We start from the raw sequence: 26,342 nt of genomic DNA on the forward strand, positions 1-26,342 counted from the left end.
TACTTTTGCTACTTGAGATGCTCAGTTATGCACATGTTAAAGAGCATCGGAATTATTTTAATTTTTCAGAATAAACTAAACATGGATATTTAATTTTCAATACCGCTTTTTATGAAAGAGTTCAGATTATAAAATATGGTTTAAAAAAACCTCATGAAGCTGGGCACACTAACTCAGTCATTCGGATCAGTGGTGTTTACCTTTTGCTGCTTAGATTACATACACACAGGCTACATAATTAGAGTACACCTAAGCTAAGTCCCCTGCTTTACCTTTTCCTTTAGGTGATTTAGGTCTTGTTATAGTGGTCAGATTGGAATTTGAAGTAGATGTTTTCACTTCTGAGTAAATTACCTGTTCTTTTATCTCTGGAGATCAAAAAAGAGATGTGGTTACTTCTACATATTCACACTATTTCTCACAAAGCATGTAGACTCTTTATTGATTTTTTTTACAGAGAGGAAGGGAGAGGGATAGAGAGTTAGAAACATCAATGAGAGAGAAACATTGATCAGCTGCCTCCTGCACATGCCCTACTGGGGATGAGCCCACAACCAAGGTACATGCCCTTGACTGGAGTCAAACCCGGGATTCTTCAGGCCGACGCTCTATCCACTGAGCCAAACCGGTCAGCGCAAAGCATGTAGACTCTTAATGTGTGTGAAGAGAGTTAACAGAACAAAATTTCTTTCCAAAGGAAAACAATCTATGTAATTGTTTTCTTCTTACTAGGCCAAGTCTATCAGGTAAATATTTTAAATGACAAAATCTTGAAAATAAGTTAGATATAATGTGTCGTGCTAAATTATAGTGAAAGCCTTTAGAGAAATTATTCAACAAGGAAAATAATATCAGACTTCAGTAGGAATTGGGGAAAAATACTCACTTTCTTTTCCCATCTGCTTCTTGGAAGGAAGATGTTTCAATTCTGCATATGCTGTATTTTTTGTGTTCATCTCTGAAATATTTTGTTGCACAATTCTAAAAGACACAAATGGACAATCCTATTTAAAAAAACACACACACAAAATTTTCAGGTTCAATTTTCCCTTTTAGATTCTTCATATATAATTAAATCAGTCTTTCATGCCACTCAACTGCTGATGAATGATTTCATTTTTGCATTGCTTTTCCAAAAAAGATTTTTGCCTTAGAATATTTTCTTTCCCTTCATATAGTTAACATTTACCATCTCCCTTTAGATACTTGAGAACTGTCATTTGATGTATTATACCTTAACTTCTCCAAATCTGGTATTTCATTCTAAATTATAAAAAATGCTATGATCTACAAAATATTTATACTACACTAGAAATTGCCCCTATCCAGAAAAATGCCCAGAAAAATTTATGAGTCACTTGAATTGTAAAGGTATATAATGGGTTATTATAAAATTTCTCCTTCATGATCTCTCCTGATATTTTTCTATTTATCTTCATTTTTAATGACTTAAAAACAGTTTGTTTGCTGTAATATCCTAAAAAATTATTTCTATCTCTTCCAACAAAGTATTAAAAAGGAATGCCCTATAATTAGTATGTAAGTTGGTTAGTTTGTAGTCCTATGGGATAAGTTGTGTCATGCCCATAATATTTGAAGGCATAGACTAAAAGTAAGTAATTCTCCTTGAAATATTAATATTATTGCAAAGTTTAAAACATTTGATTAACTTGTTTCAGTATTTTAAATATCATTCAAATAATCAAAGATATTTGTATGGAGTAGAATTCCTATAACAAAAAAATTAAAAATTCTTATGCCCACTAGTTTCCAGGTGAACCTTCAACTTAAACACTATTTATGCATATATTTATTTCTTCAGTGTGCTGCTCCAGTTACCTTTTATAATATGATTAAACATATATAGGCCTCTGTATGTTCATAACACTCACTCAGGACATTTAATTATCTCCCAAAAGATAATGTGTTACCAGAAAACATGATTCTACAGAAATACTTTATAATGCCTTAAAAATGTTTTACCAAGTGTGTAAATATCAGAAAAGTGGACCTATATCACAAAAATCTGCAAGTCTACAGGTGGATGTGAAATAGAGAAACATATTACTATATAGACAATAAAAATGAATAATTAACTAGATCATTACATAATCACTCATATCCTGTCCTCATTAATATGATCATTTGCTCTATTAAGGCATTTGGTTAATCTGATATATTGAAATACAGTATTTGCTTACAAAACTATCATTTACATTCAATATAAAACCAAGAAAACTTTATTAGGAGGTAATTTACTTGCAAATTTTTAAACATGTGTTGATCAACTCATTTGGCTTAATTTTGAAAGTACAGGACTTTTTAAAAAACAATCTATTCATTATACTCTGTATATGCAACCAAGTGGCACTAATAACAACCAGATGTTCTGAGCGCCAAGGCTATGGAGTTGGTGATACCTGTGTCGGTGAGGTAGAGGAGTCTGCTGGCAGTGGAGTCTGGTCCAAGCAGGAGAGGGAAGCCCCAGCAGGCGCGTGGACCAGATGTGCATGAGCTGGAACACAAGGCGATTCTTCTGGGCTCTCTGTTATCTGCCCTTGTTACCCAGGATCCCTCGGTACTGCTCAGCCTTCAGTAAAGAAGATGTGAGAATACAGTTCATATTCAAGATTCAGGTTTCACCATCTACATCCGTTATGACAAAGATGATTTTTCAACAGAGAAGATGAGTGGAAAAAATAATTTAAAGGGCCATGACTATTTTGCTCAGAATATAAAAATGCACATTAAAACAAAAGATCACTATCACCACTGTGATGACCACCACAAAATAGTAAGATTCTAAATACTATCTATATAACAGTCACTAAGGTTTTGGGCTCTAAATGAAAATCCTACTTAAGGAGAAATTTACGTTCATCTTGTAATCTACTATACTATTAGCCCAGTGAAAATCCATGAACATGAATAGTCTCACATTTATCTAAAGCAGAGTTTGTATAATAAGTTTTTAAGGCCCACTTCTTTAGAAATACTTCTAAATTCAATTGCTTTATTCATTGAAAAACTGTATATTTTCCATAACAATCTTTTTACAGTTTGTTTTCATTTTTTTCCAGCATCAATAGCATATACTTAGAAAAAACTTCAGGCTTTGATGATTTCATGTCCTCTTTCCCTCTCGTCTGTTACTCTAATGATAAAAAATAGAAGTCTATTAGATTCCTCTTAGTGTTTGATGTAGCATTGCCCATGGTATAATGGCTGAACAATGACCATGCGATTGAAACATATGGATCTTAGCTCAGTTGAAAATCACTGAAATAGTTTTAACTGTTTTCACCATTCAATAATAATATACACAGTAATGGAATGCAATTCAATTGTGGATTTAATTTATTTAAAAAAAAATTTGGGAGTGGTTCATTTGCAAAGATGTTCCATTGAGTTTTAGAATGGAGACGTGATGACAAGTGAAAACCGAATTTGATACGCTAAGAAATCTTTGCAGAAATTACCCAACAGAATGAGTGTAATCAAAGGATAACCATAGGTAGCCTGTGAAGGGGAATGTTTTTATATTCTGGCTATATGTTCTTTTGGTTTTGTGATAGTCATTTCTCATTTTTGTTCTGTTCTCTCCAACTGCTATACACTTCCTCCAAAACAGCCATCTGGCAACTTCAACCTTCATCTAGTATTCAACTGATTGGAATACTAGACCTTGAAATTATTTGCTTAGACCTTAGCTTCTCACATTTGTAAGCCCATCAAATGTTTTTCTTTCTTCTTAGTACTACTTTCCCCACTTAATCAAAAAGTCAAGTCTCTGACCCACTTTTTGATCATTTTTTTCTATATTATACCTTTGTACAGCAATTTATCTTTTTAAACCAATGACATACTGTAATAGTTATTTTCATCATAATACACATCTGCCCATTATTCTAAATATTTCACTAATAATTTGAAATTATTAAATATTACTGTCACTTTTTATTATTAGGCGACAATGCAACCTCCTAGGCATTGCTAACTCTTTGTTGGTTTTATCTGTCTTGATTTAAGAATACACACATGCAGATAAATATAAAAACATCCAAACTTACAATTCATTGACGAGTCGGCAATTTCATATAAACCATAGTAAGCATTCATTAGCACTAAGAATAAAACAAAAAATCTTAAAGGACTCAAAATTCAAAATATGGTAAAGAGGATAATGTTAAGAAAATGTTAGCATTGGGAACACCATATTTTTCATCTATAAAGTATGCTTGTTTTTAACAATAATCTTGGTGGTGTTATATTTTTCAAAATATTTTTATGGTATATTTCTCTGACTATAAAAATTAAGAATCAATTTATGTTTTCTAATTTCCCTTATACACTAAATACTAAAAAATACAAGTTTATTTTATTTTCTGTCCCATTTAATATTTTAATAAGTTGAACTAATAGGTTACAACTATTAGTTCTTGGTATTTTGCTTTTAATGAAATAATTTTTTTTTTTTACTATATAAGCAGTGTCAAAAACAAAATTTTAAAATGACAATGATCAATCAATAAAATGTTTAAATATTAGGTCTGTTTGACTTTTTGTGAAATTGTTGATAGATTTTATGTCTTCTATTTTTTTCAAATGACTAACAGGGCTAGGTGCCACATGTTGTTGCAAAAAGAGTATGTTTTAAAAAATGAATTTTTTATTTCAAAATAATTTTAGATTTATAGGAAGTTTCACAGATAGTATATAATTTCCTAATAGTCTTCACCTGGGTTTCCTTACTGTAATCATCTTATACTATCCTAGTCAAACTCAAATTACTGAATATAGATACATTGCTAATAATGAAACTACATATTTCATTAGGATTCTATAGCTTTTCCCTTAATGTCCTTTTTTTAAAAATATTCATTTAAAGAAACAACATGACATTTAATTGTCATGTCTACTTTGTTCTGTGACACCTTTAGTCTTTTTTTGTGGTCAGGTTTTATGTAAAACTAGAGTCCTGATGCACAAAATTCTGCAAGGAGCTTGGCCCTCTGAGCCCTGGCTGGCTCAGTCCTCACAGCCCTGGCTTCCTCTGGGAGGTCATCTGGAGGTCGTTCTGCTGTCTGGTCTAATTAGCATATTAGCTCTTTATTATATAGAATGCCTCTCAATTATTATTCATTCTTAAGTTTTTCTCATATTTAGACTGGAATTACGCATGGGTTTCTGGACAAATTATTACAAATGTGAAGTATGCTACTCATCAAATCTTATTGGGGATACATGTTACACACAAGGTGTCAGTGGTGATATTCACCTTATCATTTGGTTAGTGTATGCCAGGCTTCTCCAATGTGAGGTCACCAGTTTCTGCTTTCCATCTCTGTTCTTTGGAAGCAAGACACCAAGGTCAGCCCAGCCTGAAGAGGGAGTATTTGAAAATCTGTAAAAATTTGTCTTTTATCTGTCATTTTAAAAATTATTCAACCATTTATCTATGATAGTATGGGCTCACAAATATTAATTTAATACCTAGGTTATAATCCAATACGACTTTATTTATTGTGTTGTTTAAATTGTTCTAGTTTGGGCCTGGCCAGTGTGACTCAGTGGTTGCGTGTTGACCTATGAACCAGAAGTTCAGGGTTCAATTCGCAGTCAGAGCACATGCCCTGGTTATGGGTTTGATCCCTAGTAGGTTGTGTGCAGGAGGCAGCCAATCAATGATTCCCTCTAATCATTGATGTTTCTATCTCTCTCTCCCTCTCCCTTCTTCTCTGAAATCAATACAAAATATTTTTTTAAAAAAGTTAATACATTGTTTTAGTTTGGGCCATTGGAGGTCTTTCAGGTTAGCTCATTTTTGTCTTAGAGATGCCCCAATCTCTTTCTTTTTTTAAAAACCACTTTTAACGTTGACACTATTGCAGAGGTTTCCAATGTCCAGCTCCTGTGCTTTGCCTCCCTCAACCCACCCGTCCGTCTCCCTCCCTTGGCCTCCACCACATTATGGTCCAAGTCCACGGGGTATGCATATATGTCTTTAGCTAATCCCTTCACCTTCTTTATCCATTCACTCCCACCCCCTCCTCTCTGGCACCATTCAGTCGGTTCCATTTCTTTTTAACCAGATTTTTTTCTTTTGCTATTGAGTTGTATGAGATTTAAAAAATATATATATGTTGGATATTCACCCTTTGTATATGATTTATAAATATTTTTTTCCTATTTCATACATTGTTTTTTCAGTTAGTTGATGTTTTATTTTTTTGTGCAGTTTTTTATTTTTAGTGAGATGTATGTTTTTTATTCAATTAACTAGATGAACATGTGTCAATGACACAAAAATTTTCAGTGTAGTGTTTATCTTGGTTATATAGTATTTCATTATATCAATGGAAAAGTAACCAAACTTTCACGTATGGACATATTTTTTCTAATAATCAGGTCCTCAGATATGATATTGCTATGAGCATTCTCTATAATGCAGTTTCCCCACAACATGCATATCAATTATATGATTAATCTCTTCCCAACCTGACCTCCCCCCATCCCTCTGAGATTCATCATCTGCTAACATGCTTACAAGTCTCTGGATATATTTTGTTCATCAGTTTATTTTGTTCATTAGATTCCACATAAAAGTGAGATCATGTGATACTTGTCTTTCTCTGACTGGCTTATTTCTCTTATTAGCATAATACACTCCAGGTCCTTCCATGCTGAATCACTCTCTTTGCTTTTACTTTCCTTTCTCTATTCGAACTAAAACAAACAAACAAAACACCTGATAAAATGTAATATGAAGCCTAAAAATAAAGCAAGTATGACAGTCTCACTTGCCTATGATCACCGGCATAAATAATTTTCCATGCTCAGATAAATTGAATACACTTGCAAAAAATGTTTTTCTTGTTGTTTTGCATCTTCTCTTTTTCTTGCTCTTGTTCCTTCTCATTTTCCTTCCTTATGTGCTATTATAAGTGTCTACACAATTTTTTTTTTTACTAAACAAGAAAATGGATGGAACCTTCCTCTGGTTCCTTTTTATAAAGGTTCTCTCTTTAAAATCCATAGATACATAATCTTCCATATCACAAGGCTAATCATATCACAAGGCTACACAGTACAGTAAGTTTATTTCAGAGTAGTAGAATGGATGAGGCCATGGTTAGGTGCTGTATATATCCATAAGTGATGTTCAAACATTAATGATTAATACTTTTCTTTTCCCTGTACTTCTCTGAATTCTGACCCATTCAGTGTAATCAGATTTTTAACTATAGAAACAGAAAGGCAACAACAAAGTAAAAATTATTTATACACAGGCAGAAAAATCAATGTAGAATTTATTTTTTATTAAACCTCTGCTTTATTTATATTTGTCTTTACTGAGATCTTTGAGTGAACAGTAGTTGTATTACATTTTCTTAGTCATTAACTTTGTATTTAATTTACTAAAATATAACATGTGATACATTTTCATGATTGCTTGTAAGACCATTTGTTCTAAATTGGACATAAGAGAATGGAAAACTTATGACAACTATCCATATCTGTGGTATCTTGTGTGTTTTCAACCAGATTGGCTGAAATATACATTAGTTTCTATGAGGTTATGACCCCAATAAGAAAGAGTCTCTATGTCTATTTTTGTCCATGTACAATATCTATTTCTACCCACTGCAATATTGAGCTATTTTTGTATGACTCCAATAAAGGGCAAAAGGCCCATTGCTGGTGGCTACCCACTTGTATTTCTGTGAATATAACTTGTTTTTACTTGAAAAAGAGCATGTGGGGAGATGGTGTTACAAAAAACCCCTTAAGCCAACTGTCAATAGCTGAATATACAAATTTTATTATGGGATTTTTATCTTCAAATACCATTTCTTAAAGAACATCATTTTAATCCACCATTGATGAACACACATCCGTTATTTCCAGGATTATTTCTTTTCTTAATTACCTGGTTATCTAGCCTCTTAGTCTCCATACCCTTTATGTTTTCCCACTAAATTCTCAATTCTTATGAGAATGTTCACTCTAGATTACTCTCTTATAATTATTTAATGACAGTGGCATTTCCTAATTTGTTTCACAATTAGTACAATCAGAGAGCAGAGGAGAAAGATGGTGGTGAGGGGGTGTCCTCTGTGCTGCCCTTCCTGTGACCCTCCTGAGAAGATGCTCAGTCCCTGGGACTCCACAGATGACGGCTGGAATCTCCGTGACCTGGGGTTCTGTTGACGGCATGCGCAGGCCCTCTCTGTCCATCATCTGCCCAAATGGTGTTGTGCTCCTTTCACACTGAGGACAAATGAGAACAGATTGGCCTTAGGTTGCAGGAGAGAGATGCCCTCTGTGTGACTGTCCTGGTTAGCCTGCAGGTAGAAATTTTCCAGCCGGGAGGGGAGTCCTGGATTTTAGATGTTCCCTTCCACTTCCCCAGGTTGGTCACTTCTGTCTCTTTCCAGTCTGGGTTGCTTCCTTGGGTCCACAGTGACAAGGCGGGGACAGGGTGAATGCAGGCATTTCCAGAATGACCCATAGAGTGGCTGACTGCTAGGTCAAAGGGCTGTTCTAACACTGACTCCCACTGTGCCCAGTCCTAGGACTGTAGTGGTGGGTAGGTGAGCCTGCAGCTACAACTCTGAAAGGCTGGCTGCCAAAATGTTCCCACCTCAGGCAACTGATAACAATTGAGGAAGTCCCACCATCTCAATCCAAAATTCTGCTGAGTTAATTCCTGTCTGTGTGTCCTTAGACCCTCTTATGACCTTAGCTTCACTTCTGGAAGCTAACAATCCTGTGGAGCTAACAATTCTGACCAACAGAAATAACAGAATAACATACAAGGAATGTACATGTAAGTTCATAAGGTGGAAGTACCAAAAAGCAATGGATGTGCAGATGGTTTTAGTTTCCTCCTCTGTACAATAAGATGGTAATCTTATATTTCATAGAGGATGTCCTGAGTATTATAATGCATGTAATTGAGACAGGTATTGATTTCCCAATTTATTGATGAGGAAACAGACTCTGATCAGCTCAGCATCAGAGGAGGAGAAAGAACTATCTGTATATGAAGGAAAAGTGAATCTGGGAGGAGAGGATAGATAGGTCCTACTCATCTTCAACTCCCTGTGGTTCCACTAACTCTAACCAAGCTGGCCTCCTCAACTTTACTCAGCATACATGAATCCTGTTTCTGCCACAGGGCCTTGACACTAGCTCTTCCCGCTGCCTGGAATGCTCCTCCCCTAGATTTCCATCATTCACTTATTGACAGGGATGTCTATTGCGGCATTATTGGTAGAAAAAAGTTAGAAATACTTAAAATGTATCAGGGCAGAGAAATAGATAAGTGAGCCGTTGCATATTTCATATAATGGGATTCTGAACTGAAGTATGTTGTTAACTCATAATTATGTCATATACAAATCAGTATATAGTAGTCATATAAAATATAAAAGTTTTCATTATGTATTCAAATAAAAATTATAAACTAAATACACATAATCCTCAAGAGTTGTAAGTAGGGAGGAAGATAAATGGGCTTGGGAAGGAGTACACTGTTCTTCCCTACTATATCTGGATCTAATACAAGTAGACAAAATATCAGTCATTACTACACCTTTAAAATTTAAAATAAAAATAGAGAAATCTGCAATAGCTGAAGAGTTAAACACTCATTTAGTAATCAATAGAATACATAATCATCAAATCAGTAAGCATATTGAAGTCTGGAACAAATCAATAATCTCAGCTTCTGCCTTGAGGAACTAGAATAAAAAAAAAATCAAGCAAAAGAACAAAATTAAAAGCAGAAAGTAGTGAAATTGGAAATAAAAAGTGTGCTAGGCGGTTTTGCTCAGCAGATAGAGCATCACACTGCAGACTGAAGAATCCCGGGTTTGATTCCGGTCAAGGGCACATACCCTGCATACTTTATGACAGGGACAGTTTTTCAACAGGGAAGATGAGTAGGAAAAATTATTTAAAAGGCCATACTTATTTTGCACAAAATACAAAGCACATATTTTTTTTTAAAAAAAGACCACTATCACCACTATGATGACCACCACCAAGTAGTAAGATTCTAAATATCCTATATAATAAAAAGCTAATATGCAAATCGACCAAATGGCAGAAAGACCAGTTGCTATGACACACACTGACCACCTGGGGGCAGATGCTCAACACAGGAGCTTCCCCCTGGTAGTCAGTGTGCTCCCACAGGGGGAGCGCCGCTCAACAAGAAGCCGGGTTTATGGCTGGCGAGTGCAGTGGCAGTGGTGGGAGCCTCTCCTGCCTCCACTGCAGCGCTAAGGATGTTCGACTGAAGGCTTAGGCCCACTCCCCTGGGGAAGCGTGCTTTAGCCTTCAGTTGGACATCCCTTGAGGGCTCCCAGACTGTGAGAGGATACAGGCCAGCCTGAAGGACCCCCCTAAATGCATGATTTCGTGCACCAGGCCTCTAGTTATACATAAATCTCCTGAGAATGTAATATTAGGAAAAAACAATGGCAAGACAATTTAATCTACTATTTGTTTCAGATAAAATGTCTAATCACATGTATATGTATTTATGTATATGTGTATATATGTACAATGAAGTAATTAATGATAAAAACAGCTTCTCTGTGTTATTATAACATTAATGATACATATTTGTTTGTAGAGTTTGTTTAAAAAAACCATACTTTTAAGTTCTTGGTGAAGCCAACTAAAAGAAAATAAGTACAAAGTTATACAATTTTGAGATTGAAGTAAGTGTTAAAATGTAAATAAGTCCAGCTGTAGTGGTTCAGTGGTTGAGCAATGACCTATGAACCAGAAGGTCATGGTTTCATTCCTCATCACGGCAAATGTCCAGATCAGTCCCTGGTGGGGTGGCATGCAGGAGGCAACCAATCAATGATTCTCTCTTGTCATTGATGTTCTGTCTCTCTCTATCTGTTCCTTCCTCTCTGAAATCAATAAAAAATATATTTGTAAAAATTAAAAATAAAATGTAAAAAAAATGTGTCCTCAGAGACATTGTCATTTGTATTATATTCATCTAATATATCTACTGTTCTTTGTGGAGAGAGCAAAATCAGAATTATTGGATTTTTAATAGAAAAACATATCTATACTAATAAAAGGATAATATGCTAATTAGACTGTATAGACCAGACATCTTCTGGATGTCAATCCGGACATCCTTCCTGACAAACAGGGGGTTTAGCCAGCCTGAAAACCACCCATGGTCCCTCACCCTAGCCAACCCCACCTTTCCAGCGGGGACCCCCACCCTGATGGGGGCGTGGATGGCCTGCAAACCACCAGAGCCCCTCGTCCAGGCCAGTCCTGTCCCCAGCAGGGACCCCCACCCTGATTGGAGCCCTTTTCAGGCCAGACCAACTGGCCCCCACTGTGTACCAGGCCTCTTTCCTATATAATAAAAGGGTAATATGCAAATTGACCCTCATGGCAGAATGACTAGAACAACTGCTGGACCAGTCACTATGAGGTGCACTGACCACCTCTTAGTCCCTTTCCCTGGCCGGCAGGCTCTGATCACCTGATGGCCACCCACGGCAGGGGCAGAGCCAGTGAGCGAGCAGGAACAACTAACCTCTTGGTCCCTTTCTCTGGCTGTCAGGCACCGATCACCAGATGACGAATGGGAAACCGGAGGTAGCTAGCAGTGGAGGGTGGTGCCAGCTGCAGGCAGCTGGGGAAGATTGCCCTGATTGCAGGCCAGGCCTAGGGACCATACCCGCTCACCAGGCTTCTAGTATTTAATATTTTCAAATGGCAATTGACTCACAAAAATAATCCAAGTTTATTGACTTCAAATATGTTGTCTCTAACAGGTTTTCTGAAACTATACAGTGCTTTTTAAAATTATATTCTGCACTCTTCAATTCAGTCAATCAAGTAAGCCTTAGATTTTCAATTAGAAGTGAGCAAATTCTACTGTAGAATTTAGGACTTCATATAATCTGAACAAATGGGTTCATAGAGATGACATTCTTAAATGACCAGAAGTACCAAATATTAAATTTAAAAAGGTAAGTGGGGAACAAGAACAAACTTGTTATGTAGCTATGATTCCTAAGTGAAAAGGGAAAATGTAGTAGAAGAAAAATATTAAAAATAATGCTTGTACTGATATGAAAATGAGAGATGATGAAGAAATATGCTAGTTCTCTATTTTATTTAACAATTCTGATTTGTTGTTTTATATTCTTAGAAATGTTAAGCATACTGCATAGTGGCATCTACTGGCAACATTTTCACATATACACCTCCATTTCCTTTCTATCCTGGTGTCATTGTGAATTACACATTTCAATTTTTTTGGCTTATTGAAGTATCATTGACAAATTGTACATATTTAAAGTATACATTGTGATGACTTGATATTGTGAAGGATATTTCCCATCTAATAGTGAACACCTGTATAATACCATACATATTTGGGGGAGGGGTAATGAGGACAATTAAGTTCTACTCTCTTAGTAAATTTCAATTATACAATGCAATGTTATTAACTATAGTCACCATGCTTAGTGTATAATGGACCCTCAGACTTTATTCATCTTATAGCTGAAAGTTTGTACCTTTTTTCCAACCTCTTCCTATTTCTCACATGCCCCAACTCACGGCAATCAATTTTCTACTCTCCATTTCTATGAGTTTGATTTCTTTAAAAAAATATTTTGCCTAAGTGGTACCATGCAGTATGTGTTTTTCTTTGACTTATTTCACTTAGCATTAATGCCATCATGATGCATCCCTGTTGTCCTAATTGGCAGGATTTCCTTCTTTCAAATGGCTGAATAATATTCCATTGTGTCACACAATGGAATATTATTCAGTCATTCATATGGTATATATGGTATATATATGAGTATATATACTACATCTTGTTCTTTACCCATCTCTTGACAGATACTTAGGTTGTTTCCATTTCTTGGTTGCTGGAGACCAAGATCAACAGTCATTGATATAAATGTGAAGAGTCTGGCAGAAGGCTGACCAGGACTCCTTTTGATATTCACAGGGTAAATATCTACATTTTATTACCTGCTGCTGACTCAATGGCCTAAAGCAAACTCCCCCAAGACCTGCCAATCTTACTGTTTGCTAAACATTACCATTGATATGTCTGTTTGCATTCCTAAAGGCAATGGTGTATTCTAGCTAATAAAAGCAGCTGGGAAAGGAACAACAGGGGGAACTTGACTTCTTTAGTTGAATTATTCTCTGGTTCCCCCGGTGATTACAAAAATTAATATTCTGTCTTGTGTGTATCATTTGCACGTCAGCCCTCCCTCCAAGTCTTTGAACCCGTGAAAGCCACTCTGGCTGTGGACTATCGCACTTTGCTAATGTAAATAATGCTTCAATGAACATGGGAGTATAGATACCTAGGAGAGAACCTGTTATCATTTCCTTTGGATATATATCCCAATCGGAATTGTTGAATTATATAGTAGTTCTATTTTGGAGGAATCTCCATATTGTTTTTCACAGTGGCTGCACCAAATTACCTTCCCATCAACAGTGGGAAAGGATTCCTTTTCTCTGCAAACCATCACCAACATCATCTCTTTTCTTTTTTAGTAGTAATGTTATTAACAGAAGTGAGGTGATATCTCAATAGTAATGCTAACAGAAGTGAGGTGATATCTCATGTGATTTTGATTTTTGTTTCCTCATAACTGATATTAAATTGTTGAGCATCTCTTCATGTGCCTGTTGGCATTTGTATATCTTCTATGGAAAAATGTCTATTCAGTTTGCCATTTTTTTTAAATCAATTTTTTTTTGCTATTGAGTTGTATGAGTTTTAAAATATATTTTAAATACTAACCCTCTATAAGATATATGACCTTAAGTATTTTTTCTTATTTCATAAGTTGGCTTTTCATTTTGTTGATGGTTTCCTTTGCTGTGCAGTTTATTAGTGGGATATAGGCTCTTTATTCAATTAATTTGTCTACATAAATATATGTCTATGATGTCAAAAAGTAGATTTTAATGTAGTGATTATATTGGATGTATAGTATTTTATTATATTATGGGGCATTAACCAACTTCTTATTTCCTCATTTATGGACACATGTCATTTCTAATAATGTGGACCTCAGATATAGCACTACTATGAACATTCTCTATGGTAAAGTTTTCCCACAACATGAATTTTTTTCTTTGTTCTGAATCACTCTCTTTGCTTTGACTTTTCTATCTCTATGTATATAATGAAGGCTAATGGTGAAGCAAATATGAATAATCTTTTCCTCTCCCCTATAGTCCCACTTGCCTCTGATCACCAGTGTAAATAATTTTTATGCTCATATGAATTAAATAAACACATTGGCATGTATCTTTCTTGTTGTTTTTGTCTTATCTTTCTCTTGCTCTTGTTCTTCTCATTTTCCTTTTCCGTTTCCTTTTTAATGTGTCCACTACTAAGCAATTTGGTTTTTGCCCCCTAAACAATGAAACAGAACTTTCCTTCTAGCTCATTCTTTAAAGGAATCTCTCTTTAAAATGCATAGATTTATACCTACCCAAATGGAGAGGCGGTTATATCAAAAGGCTACACAGTAGAATAAAATTATTTTATTTTAATAGAATGGATACAAACATGAATAGGATACTGTATACATCCATATAATATTTTTTCATATTTGCTTATTAAAAGTAATGTTCAAACATAAATGGTTAATACATTTTCCTTTCCCCCACTTATCTGAATCCTGATCCAATTCAACATAATTAGATTTTTAATTATAGATCAATAGGAGGTATATTTTTATTAAATCTCTGTTCTATTTATTTCTGACTTTATTAAGTTCTTTGAGAGATATGATATTCTTTTTAGGCAATTAACTTTGTATTTCACATATTAGAAAGCAAAATGCGATATATTTTTATAATTACTTATAAAACCATTCTATCTGGACTGGACATAAAAGAATGGAAAACTTATGACAGTTTATATCTGTGGTATCTTCTATGGTTTCAAACAGACTGGCTCAAATATGCATTAGTTTCTATGAGGTTATGACCTCAATGAGAAAGAGTCATATGTTTATTTTTGTCTGTACAATATCTATTTATACCCACTGCAAATATTGGGCTTTTTATGTGAGTCCAATAAATAGCAACAGGTAGTTTGTTCATGTCTACCCACTCATATTTCTGTGAATAAAAATTGTTTTTACTTAAAAAAAAAAGTCTGGGAGGGGGGTGGTGTTACCAAAAAAACTTAAGCCAAACTGTCAATAGCTGGATATATAAATGTCGTTTTAGGATTTTTATCTTCAAATGCCATTTCTTATAGGATGTCATTTAAATCCACCTTTGATTAACAGGTATCTGTTATTTCCAGTATTATTCCTTTTCTTATTCATCTGGTTATCTAGCCTCTTAGTTTCCATACACTTTATGTCTTCCTTCACTTCATTCTCAATCCTCAAGAGAATTTTCGATATAGACTACTCAATTATAATTTTTTATGACAGTGGATTTTCTTAATTTGTTTCCAGAGTGATGGAATATTACTTGCTCAAATCAAATGCTATTAAAAGGCTTTTTGTGTCTTGACCAGTGTTCCAAAGTGGTTAGGGCATCAGCCTGGGCACCAAAGGATGGCGTGTCAAGGCCATGTACCTGGGTTGCAGGTTCGATCCTCACCCCTGGTTAGGAGATGTGCAGGAGGCCACCAATTGATGTGCCTCTCTCACAACAATGTCTCTCTCTCTCTCTCTCTCTCTCTTTCTCCCCCCCCCCCGCCCCTCCCCCCGCAACCCTCCTATTCTCTCTAAAGACCAAATGGAAAACAATATCCTCAGGTGAGGATTAACAACAACAGCAAAGAAGGCTTGTTGTACGCTATTTAAGTAGGGACAGTTTTTATTTTTGCAAACCTATCAGAAATATATAAAGTTGTTGATTCACATGTCCTCTGTGGTTTTCACCAGAGTAAATTAGTATCATACAACTGTATGCAGCTGCCCCACCTTAGGCCAGGTCTGAACTTCTCCTCAAGTCTAAGGGGTTAGTGTCAGAAATATCTACTCATTCATCTACCAACACTTCTGTGGCCTCCCCTTTACCATTCAGACAAAGAGATCATCCAGCGGCTCCACAATGTCAAATGCTTCAGACTCTGAACAATCTCCAGGTACTACTATTTTTTTTTTTAATCCAAATGTTCCATACCATTTTACTAACTAAATATTCATTTAAATACCTAAAGTAAAATTTTAGTTACTTTTGTGTATTGTCACCTCTGGTTGCAATTATAGTAGGGGCATAATTGTCAGATATTCTTTTAGTGTTTCCAGATATGCTTGAAAGAGCACTTTCATAGATAATTAGCAGAAATAATTATCTATTTCTTGGCTAGATCTAAAATGTAATCCATTAGTTTAAGTAGTTTAAGGAGGGCTAGATGGGCTGTTGGGTAGAAACGTGATGTGTCTTTTTTACTGCTAGTATATTCATATTTCTATCGAACTTTAAAAATAGTAATAAGCTCTTAATATTTTTACAAGTGCAAGAGGGGTTCTATTTTATTTTATTTTACTTACTTTTTTTTTTACCACTTTTTAAAAATTGTTGCCAGTATTACAGATATATCGCCCCCCCATTTGCTCTCTTCCATTCCCCACCCCACCTGATGCCTTCTTCACACTACTGTCTGTGTCCATGGGCTATGTATATATGCCTATGTGTTCTTCAGTTAATCTCTTCCTGTCTCCCCTCTCATTTGAGATCTGTCCGTCTGTTCCATGCTTCCATGCCTCTGGACCCATTTTATATAGTCAGTTTATTTTGCTCACTAGATTCCACATGTGAGTGAGATCATGTGATCTTTCTCTGACAGGCTTATTGTACTTAACATAATAATCTCCAGGTCCATCCATGCAGTCGCTAAGGGTAAGAGATCTTCATTTTTTAAAGTTGCATAGTTGGCATGTGTAAATGTACCACAATTTTTTTATCCACTCAGTCTAAAATAATTTGCTTTATAAGGTTAGACATTAATAACTTATTTTCTATGTTAAAGAAATCACAGAGCAGACAGAGGTAATCCCTATTGTGGACTTGGAATCGCCTCTTCCCCTTCCTCCCCCTCCTCCTCCAGAGGATGTGTGGGACCCAGTTCCTGAGCACAGCAATAGGAATGGTAAAGTATATATACTAGATTTTATTAATTTATGTTCTCTCTGTGTTATCTTAAGCTACCTCTTCCCCTGATTTTACTTTTCTCTAAGTTGTTACTATTTGGGTATTTTAAAATTTAGAGAAAATATCGAGCTTACATCCCCCCCCCCCCCCCCCCCGCCAAAAACATATGTAAAAATAAACAAAACCATATATTCTCACAGACATGTTTGAAAAGTTCATATATTAAGAAGCATAGTTAAAGATAAAAGAAACCATTTGTCCAAATATAGATTTGTTTCCTCACGTGAAACTGAGATACAAATGTGCTTGAAGTTTAAATTTCAGTAAAATTGTAAAAAGACAATAAAATGTTGAGCCCTGCTACACAATTGCCTCCTTTTGACCATAATTAAACTTAACATCATTTTGTAGAACACAGTTTCTCAGTTCAGCACTACGGATGTTTCGGGTTGGATAGTTCTTTGTTGGGAGGACTGTCCAGTGATTGTAGGATGTTTAGCACCATTGCAGGCTTCTACCCACTAGATGCCAGTAGCACTCGCCCATTAGTTATGACTCCAACAATGTCTCCAGACATTTACCATGTCTCCTGGGGACAAAATTATCTTTGGTCGATAGCCACTAAGTTATATTATCCAGCAAGTTAAAAAATGAATTAGCCATTAAGTATGAATATAACCACTCTCTTTGGTGGGAGCTTTTCACTTTGTTTCAAAAGTATAATTCTCCAGAAATATAAGGAAATACCTTTATGCACTAGAATTTATAAATTTATGTCAGGTGGAATAATAAACATATCCCCCCCAAAAGACTATTAACAATGATGTCTGAAAGTTTAGTTTCTGGACTGTGGGGATGTAGCATATTTTTATGAAACTGAATAAATTATAGATATTGGTAGTTCTATAGCCAAATATCATTCAGTTAAGACACTACCTAAGATTTACAGTAATTCTTTATGAGGAGAATATACTACTAGTCATTAAGTTCTAATAATTCTATCTTAAAAACAACATAGCCCTAGCCGGTTTGGCTCAGTGGATAGAGCGTCAGCCTGTGGACTGAAGGGTCTCGGGTTTGATTCCGGTCAAGGGCATGTACCTTGGTTGCCGGTACATCCCCAGTTGGGGGGTGTGCAGGAGGCAGCTGATCGATGTTTCTCTCTCATCGATGTTTCTAGCTCTCTATCCCTCTCCCTTCCTCTCTGTAAAAAATCAATAAAATATATTTAAACATTTTTTTTAAAAAAACAAGAACAACATAGATTTAAATACTTAAGCATTTCCCCCATCTGATTATATTAATGAGGATAATGCTAACTGAACTGAAATTTTATGCCTGGTATTTAAGAATATTTAATAATACCTGTATGCAAAATTTTTGTCTGAGGTGGAAGTCCTCAAGACCGCACTCAGGTTTATGATTCTCTAAAAGCATTCATAGAACTCAGTAGATAGTTGTACATACAACTTAGGTTTATGACAGTAAAAGGGTAAAAGCAAAATCACCAAAGGGAAAAGGTACGTGAAGTGCCGGGAGGCCAGGCTCGAGTTACCAAGGACCCTCTCCCAGTAGAGTCAGGTCTCGTGAATTCCTCCGGCAACAAGTATGTCAACACATGTCACCTGTTGCCCACCAGGGAAACTCACTAGAGAATCAGTGTTGAGTTTTGATCTGGGGCTGCTCACCTAGGCAGCCTCAGGTTGGCATGTAACAAAGTTCCAGACTTCCGGAACGGAAGCAGTTGTTCAGCACAAAGCATATTGTTTGCAGAAACAGTTTAAGCCCAGGGAGCCATTCTTATCACTTAATCGTGATGGGAACGCTCCTGAAACTATTTGCAGGTGCCAGGCGAGGCCATCTTGTCAGCGGGCCTTGTGGGACAACAGTCAGGTCCAGCATGTTAATTCTTGGCTGCACATCCTCTTAACTAGGTTTTTGGTCTTTTTTTCTCTTCTCATTCAGCCTAATAGTTCATAGTAATTCACACATTGGACATTATCCTTCAGAAAATTCAGGATATTTTTGAAACAATAATAAATGAAAAATATTGACATTAATCTTTCAAGTAATAGGAGCGGACATTCTCTCTGATTATCTCTCACTGTGTTTCTTAGCTTCTGCCTCCCACTTTTCTGTATATGGAATCATTCCAGTGGTCCTGGGAATCTTCAGCCTGCTGCTCTTGATGTTATGTGGATTCTTTGGTTACCAATGTAAGTTTGATTTATTTGGGGGAAAGAAATAGTAGCCTGTTTGTTAGATTATCATATTGCTTTCAACTATTTTCCAGATCCCAGTTTTTGGTAAATGTATTAATGCCATGCTGAAGAGAGAACAGGGAAGAAGCCATTAAATTATCACAACGTTTTCCTATTTTAGTGAATTTATCTTTGTGAGCTCTCAACTGCACTTTTTTTCCTAAGGAGGATATATTACTGCAATGCTGCTTAAGATATTCATAGCAATGATTACTTATTATTATTTTGAAAATTACCACTTACTAAGAACATTCAGCTCAATGAATTTGCAATTGTTTTTACTATGAAAATAGGAAACTTCTTTGAAAATTTATTCAAATTGTCCATGCCGTCAGCAACCTATCTTAGATCAATAAAATGTTTTTATTATTAAAATCATTTGCCATCTGTTATTAAAAATAGTAGTTTCCCTGGGATAACATTAATTTGAAACTAAAAATGTTATACTTTTGCTTATGAAGTAAAATTCTACACATTAAATCAACCAGACATGATGTTAAAAGATTTGAGACGATTTTTGTTGTTTTTGTTTCTTTTAATTGAGCTGAACAGTATTTTTATTGATAGAAACACATTCAAACATAAGAAATTAAGGTTATATTTTAGAGTTAGACTAGACTTTAGAAGTAATGGTGGATAAATTAAAATTCCCTTAGCTAAATATCATTTATAGTTTTCAAAGACATTCCTGGGGGAATTTATTAAAGAGGAAACTGTAACAATTCAACATTTTAGTCTAATATGCTCCTGTTTCATAATTGAGTATATGCTTTATACTTATTTGGAATTCTTGTTCTTAGACTTTGAAAGTATTCAGGCATCTGAGAGAAAGATGAAGGATCTTAACCAATGGATTGAGTCTTTCCAAGACAAATCAGGAAGGTTTCTTCAGATCCAAACAGTTCTTTACCAAAATAAAGGTAATATCAGAACTAGAACAAACTCTCTTTACAGAATGCTGGATTATTTTCCTTGTTGCAGCCCTAAAATGGTTCATTGCTAATATAGCAGCATGGTAGTTTTAATGGCTTCTTGTCTCTTTAATTCTTCATGCCATCTTCTGAAACTGTCTCACATGTACCAAAAATAGCTTCCTATATTAATTAATTGGCTCACTAACTCATTTATTTATCACATTTATTCAATGCACACTAGATGCCCACAACTAGGCTGGTGGTCAAAAATAAATGCAGTCCTGGCAGATGTTGCTCATTGGTTAGAGAGCATTGGCCACACACGGAAGAGCCTCAGGTTGGATTCTAGCTCAAAGGCACATATCTGGGTTGGAGGTTTGTTTGCTGGCCCTGGTCGAGGCTTGTGAAAAAGGCAAGCAATCTGTGTCTCTCTCACATACATATTTCTCTCTTTCTCTCCCCCTCCTTCCCTCTCTTCCACTCTATCTAAAAGCAATGGAAAAAGCCTGACCAGTGTGGCTCAGTGGTTGAGCATTGACCTGAACCAGGAGGTCAAGGTTTGATTCCTGGTCAGGGCACATGCCCGGGTTGCAGGCTCGATCCCAAGTGAGGCAGGGAGGGGTGTGCAAGAGGCAGCCTATCAATGATTCTCTCTTATAATTGATGTTTCTATCTCTCCTTCTCCCTTCCTCCCTGAAAAAAATAAATATATATTTTTTAAATAAATAAAAACAATGGAAAAATATCCTCAGGTGAAGATAAACAAACACATACATATAGACATACATACATACATACATACATACATAAAATATGAACCCAGCCTTTAGGAGGCTTAGAGAAAACATGTAAACCAAAAATAAAATGTCAAGGTCAGCAGTTTGTGCAAGATGTTCATGGAGCATGAAAATGGAAGAACTTAAATATCTGAAAAGTGATCATGTTTTCACAGTTTCTGTATGTCTCCTAAGGAAAGAAATTTAAAATATTGGAGTAATCTGAAAGCTACTTTTATGTTAATTAAATTGGAATATAAAAATAGTCTATGTTTATGATAAATATTTTACAGAGGACTTGCATTAAAATATTATTTTTTTCTTGTGATGTATCAAACCTATATTGAAAAATTAAATCAACCATTTGAGAGTTTTTTAGTGATTAGGCATGTTAAAAGACTGGTTTTGTTTTTGTTTTAGTTGGGATAAGATTGATGTATAATGTACAAGTTTGAGAAGTACAATGTGTTGGTTTGATACGTTTATATATTGCAATATGAGTTCTACAGCAGTATTAGCTAACACCTTTATCATGTCACGTAATTATCATTTCTTTTTGTGTTGAGAACTATTAAAATCTAGTCTCTAAGCAACTTTGAGTTTATAGTACAATTAATTATTTCAGCCAGAGATGAAACTAATTCTGTAGGGAAGGGAACTGGACTAAAATTATGTCCATATTTTGCCACTTGATCCTTATCATTATTGTGATTCTTGAAATAGTAAAAATATCAGATGTAATGTGTTTTCTCATCTAATATTTAGTCTTGTTGTCCTGTATAGAAATCCTTGAACAGCTCCAAAAGGAGAATGAGTATATTATTGAGGCTTTGGAAGAACTAAATGCAAAACAAGGTAATTTGGAAGCGAGATAATTCTGAGTTGATGATAATCCTATATAATAAAGAGGTAATATGCAAATTGACCCCATGTCCTCGTGTCATCACAAGATGGCCACCCCACGTTGTCACAAGATGGTTGCCACAAGATGGCTGGCAGGGGAGGACAGTTAGGGGCAATCGGGCTGGCAGGGGAGCAGTTAGATGTCAATCGAGCCTGCAGGGGAGTGGTTAGGGGGTGATCAGTCTGGCAGGCAGAAGCGGTTAGGGGCAATCAGGCAGGTACACAGGTGAGTGGTTTGGAGCCAGCAGCCCCAGATTGTGAGAGGGATGTTCCAGATTGGAGAGGGTGCAGGCTGGGCTAAGGGAAACTCTCTGCAGTGCACAAATTTTGTGCACTGGGCCTCTAGTCCTATATAATAAAAGGGTAATATGTAAATAGATGGAATGGCAGAACCAAACAACCAATCAAAGTGTAATCTGCTAATGATATGCTAAGGATGCTCAACCACTCGCTATGATCTGCACTGACCACTGGGGGGAGGGGGGGGGGGCGGGCACGCAGTCAACTGGTCAACCAGTCGCTATGATGTGCACTGGTTACCAGGTAGCAAATTCTCTGACCGGTAGGTCTGCTTGCTGCTGGCTTCTGGCCGATCAGTACTGAATCAGATGGGCTGGACACGCTCTGGAACCCTCCCATGATCCCTCCCCAGCCCAATCGTGCACCAGTGGGCTCCCTCAGCCTGGCCTGCTCCCTCTCGCAATCTGGGACCCCCCTTGGCAGATGTTGGAGAGCCTGTTTCAGCCCAATCCCATAGGCCACTCCCCTTGGGAGGGTGCCAGACACAGAGCTCATGGCTGGTGAGCACTGCTACGGCAGTGCGAGTCTCTCCCGATCAGGACTGATTGGGCATGAGCCCGTGGCAGGCACAGTGGGGCCAGGATGAGTGGGGGTGGCAGGTAGGAGCTGTAGGTGGTGTTAAACTGCAGGTTTTTGCCCAATCCCTGCAGGCCACCCAGAGGGATCCCACCCATGTATGAATTCGTGCACTGGACCTCTAGTTCTTAATAACAGCTTCATTCTTTTTTTTTTTTTTTAAGAATGTGGTTAAGACCTGTGGGACAGGGCAGTGTGGAGGGAGGTGAAGTGTGGCAGGGGAGGCGGGGGACACCTGTAATAGAGTCAACCTCATTCTTTTAAGAGGGAGAAGCTATGAAGCAGTAAAGCCTTGTTTGTGAGGCTCTGTGGGTGCTGAGTAGTAAATATTTTCTTTCCTAGGAGACTGCTGTGGGTCTCTGCATCACTGGGTGCAACACAGAGACTATTGCTACCACCAAAGCATAGAGATGGTTTCTTGGTTAAACTGTTCTGATCTTTGTGTCACTTTGAATGCTACATTTTTAAAGACCGGAAGGAATAGATTGAAGGTGAGACTGTATTTCATTCTCTATTTCTGGAACATAAACAAACAGCAGATACCAGTCAAAAAGAAGGGCTCAGCTGTAGATCTAAAACCCAGTATAAAGGATGTTTTCTTGTTTAACTTTTTACTACTCTTTCCTCGTGTGTCTACTTCAGCACACTTTTCTTTTTCATCATAACACACATACCCTCCCTGCAGAAACCTAGCAGTTATGTTCCTTCTGCATGCATTGTTCTTTCAGATATAACCATCACTAACTACTTCACCTCCTTCAATATTTATTCAGTATCACCTAACCCAACAGTGCTTTTCAAAATCGCAACCTGTGTATCTTGTCCACTGCACAGCCCAGACATTCTCCTCTGTAATCCTCTTACCCTGCTCTAATTTTTTATAGCACTTGTCACCTTTTTACAGACCATATTATTCATATGTTTCTTTATTCCTATCTGGCTGACACCCTCACTGGAAGCAGGAATTTTTTCTCATTTTTACTCAATGATATATGTCAAGCTCAAAGAATGGGCACAGAGTTTAATGAATGATAAAATGAGTTAAGAAAGGTAATTCTTTTTTTAGTGTATTGTTCTCTTCATTAGGATATTTTCTTTCAGTTATTTTGTTTCTTATTTTTATTGAATTTCTGGTTTGAGAAATGCACAAATTTTTGGTGTTTCATTTATCAATGGGCATATATTGGCTCATTGTTTTTATTTTTATGATTATTTCTCACTTGACACAAGTTCAGTATTTTCATCCCTAAATGCACTCTTACTGTTAATACCTTTGTGTATTTTGGGTCCATGCAGAATATCATGAAGTTACTTGCAGTGAATCATACTTGGCTTGGCCTCTCTTATAAGAAAGCAGACAATGAATGGAAGTGGGAGGATGGCTCTTCTCCTTCTCCTGACCTGTAAGTATATAATCCAATTCCTTGTTCCTTTTTTTCAATGTCTTTCACTTAAAGACTGAAGAAAATAGAGATGCTTACTGGGAGCAGAATTTAGACCTTTTTTATCTCTTGCTTTTATTATTTCATATTATACTGTCAGCAACTTTATAAATTATAAAGTCATTTACGTGTTTCATAGTTTGTATAAATATGCCTCAAATATTAGAGGCTCTGATTGATCACTATTTTAGATAATGAATATAATATATAGGGAGGAACTTCATTATATATGAATTTTGGGACATCTCTAGTAACTTATTGGGGGAGAAGTGCAGAACAGCTATTCCTCAGCCAAAGAATTTAGGCTTTTTAATGGTTTCAAGTAAATACTGCTAAATTGTAATCCAAAAACATTGCATTAGACAACTACGACTGTATATACATGATTATCTCTCTCTCTCTCTCTCTCTCTCTCTCTATATATATATATATATATATATTCACAGTATACATATACTATATATATATACACTATATATATACTATATATACAATAGTATATACGTTGTGACACTATATATGTGTCACAACATATATATATATATATATATTACCAAGCTGTTTCATCACTCTGTGACAATTTTATTTAGTATTTCAAAGTTTTAATAATTTTGATAGCTAATTAATTTAATTTTGTTCTCTTAGGGTATTTATGAAGCTGTTTTTCCATTTATATATAATAAACACACATATTATATCTAACTAGAGATCCGGTGCATGAATTCTTGCACAGGTGGGGTCTGGCCGGTCCACCCCAATCAGGGCCAATAGGGTCGGGCTGGCCTGTGGGAGGGGCTGCGGGCTGTTGGCCGGCCAGCCCTGTTCCCTGGTTGAACTCCCAGTTGAACTCCTGGTTGAGCTCCTGATCGAGGGACAATTTGCATACTAGCCTTTTATTATATCGGATATTCTAAACTTCATGAGTAATACTTTTGGCTGACTTTTATATCTAACTAGAGGCCTGGTGCACAAATTCATGCACATGTGGGGTCCCTCGGCCTGGCCAGCAATCAGGGCCAATCGGGGCTGCCTCGCCCAGTCTTGATGGGAGCGAGTGGGGCCAGCCGGCCAGGAGGAGGGACAATGGGAAGTTGGCCAGCCACGGGAGGTTGGCTGTGGGAGTGCACTGACCACCAGGGGTCAGCCCCTGCATTGAGCGTCTGCCCCCTGGTGGTCAGTGAGCATCATAGCAACCAGTCGACTAGTCGTTTAGTCGACTGTCATAATAGTCGCTTAGGCTTTTATAACTGTTGCTGTACATGCAGAGTTGGGTGGTTTCTATCACGCTGATCTGTACTTAAGCTTCATTTTATAACCCAGGTCTTAGGTTCTGTTTTTCATGCTACTGACATAATTTTCCAGGCAGACCATTCTCTTTCTCTTTCTACAGGTGTGTATTTTCCCACTTATAAATAATTATCACATTTTGTAAGTTTATCTGTTACTTACATGTCTATCTCATCTCTTCTAAAATGTATGAATTCTTTGAAAAGAGGGAGAGTGCCTCTACTTCCTTGAGTTCCCCACAGCACCTGGCATAATAAATTTCACACAATATGTCCTTAAGTAATGCTATTTAATTTGAATACAGTGAGTATGGCCAGTGACTTGTATTTTCTAAATTTTATAGGGGTTTACCAGAGCCAAGTCCAGATTTCGAGGGGAAATGTGTGTATGCAAATGCACATACCATTGGTTTTGATAACTGCACCATGTCCTTTTCATGCATGTGTGAGAGGGCTGCCCACGGAATAAATCAGAAGAAGAATGCAAAAGAAGAGCTGTGAGGTTTGAATCTCCATGATATTCCAGATTCAAGATTTGCCTGTCTTTAGTCTATTGTTATTTCATGTTATTTGTAAACCTTTTTTTTTCATGGCACAAAGAGATAAATGAGTTTATGATAGAAGGACACAGGGTGTACGATCATAGCAAAAATATCATGGTAGCCCAGAAAACTGAAATTTCAGAGCTTCTTTGTTCTGTGAAAATTATATAACAGTTAATAAA

General features: G+C 36.4%; 1 protein-coding gene across 1 annotated transcript; it reads left to right on the forward strand.

The window, feature by feature from the left end:
• Window positions 1–16,062: 16,062 nt before the first annotated feature.
• Window positions 16,063–26,342, forward strand: LOC139005666 (C-type lectin domain family 12 member B-like). Its single transcript, XM_070407869.1, has 8 exons — window positions 16,063–16,150; window positions 17,039–17,158; window positions 19,278–19,376; window positions 20,222–20,341; window positions 21,895–21,966; window positions 23,233–23,381; window positions 24,187–24,293; window positions 25,963–26,342. The coding sequence occupies exons 1-8, from the start codon at window positions 16,117–16,119 to the stop codon at window positions 26,117–26,119; spliced, it is 858 nt and encodes a 285-aa protein (XP_070263970.1). The 5' UTR covers window positions 16,063–16,116; the 3' UTR covers window positions 26,120–26,342.

The sequence above is a fragment of the Myotis yumanensis genome, unplaced genomic scaffold, assembly GCF_028538775.1.
Source record: "Myotis yumanensis isolate MYYU_CA2020_CCGP unplaced genomic scaffold, mMyoYum1.0.hap1 SCAF_3, whole genome shotgun sequence".
Classification (NCBI taxonomy): Eukaryota; Metazoa; Chordata; class Mammalia; order Chiroptera; family Vespertilionidae; genus Myotis; species Myotis yumanensis.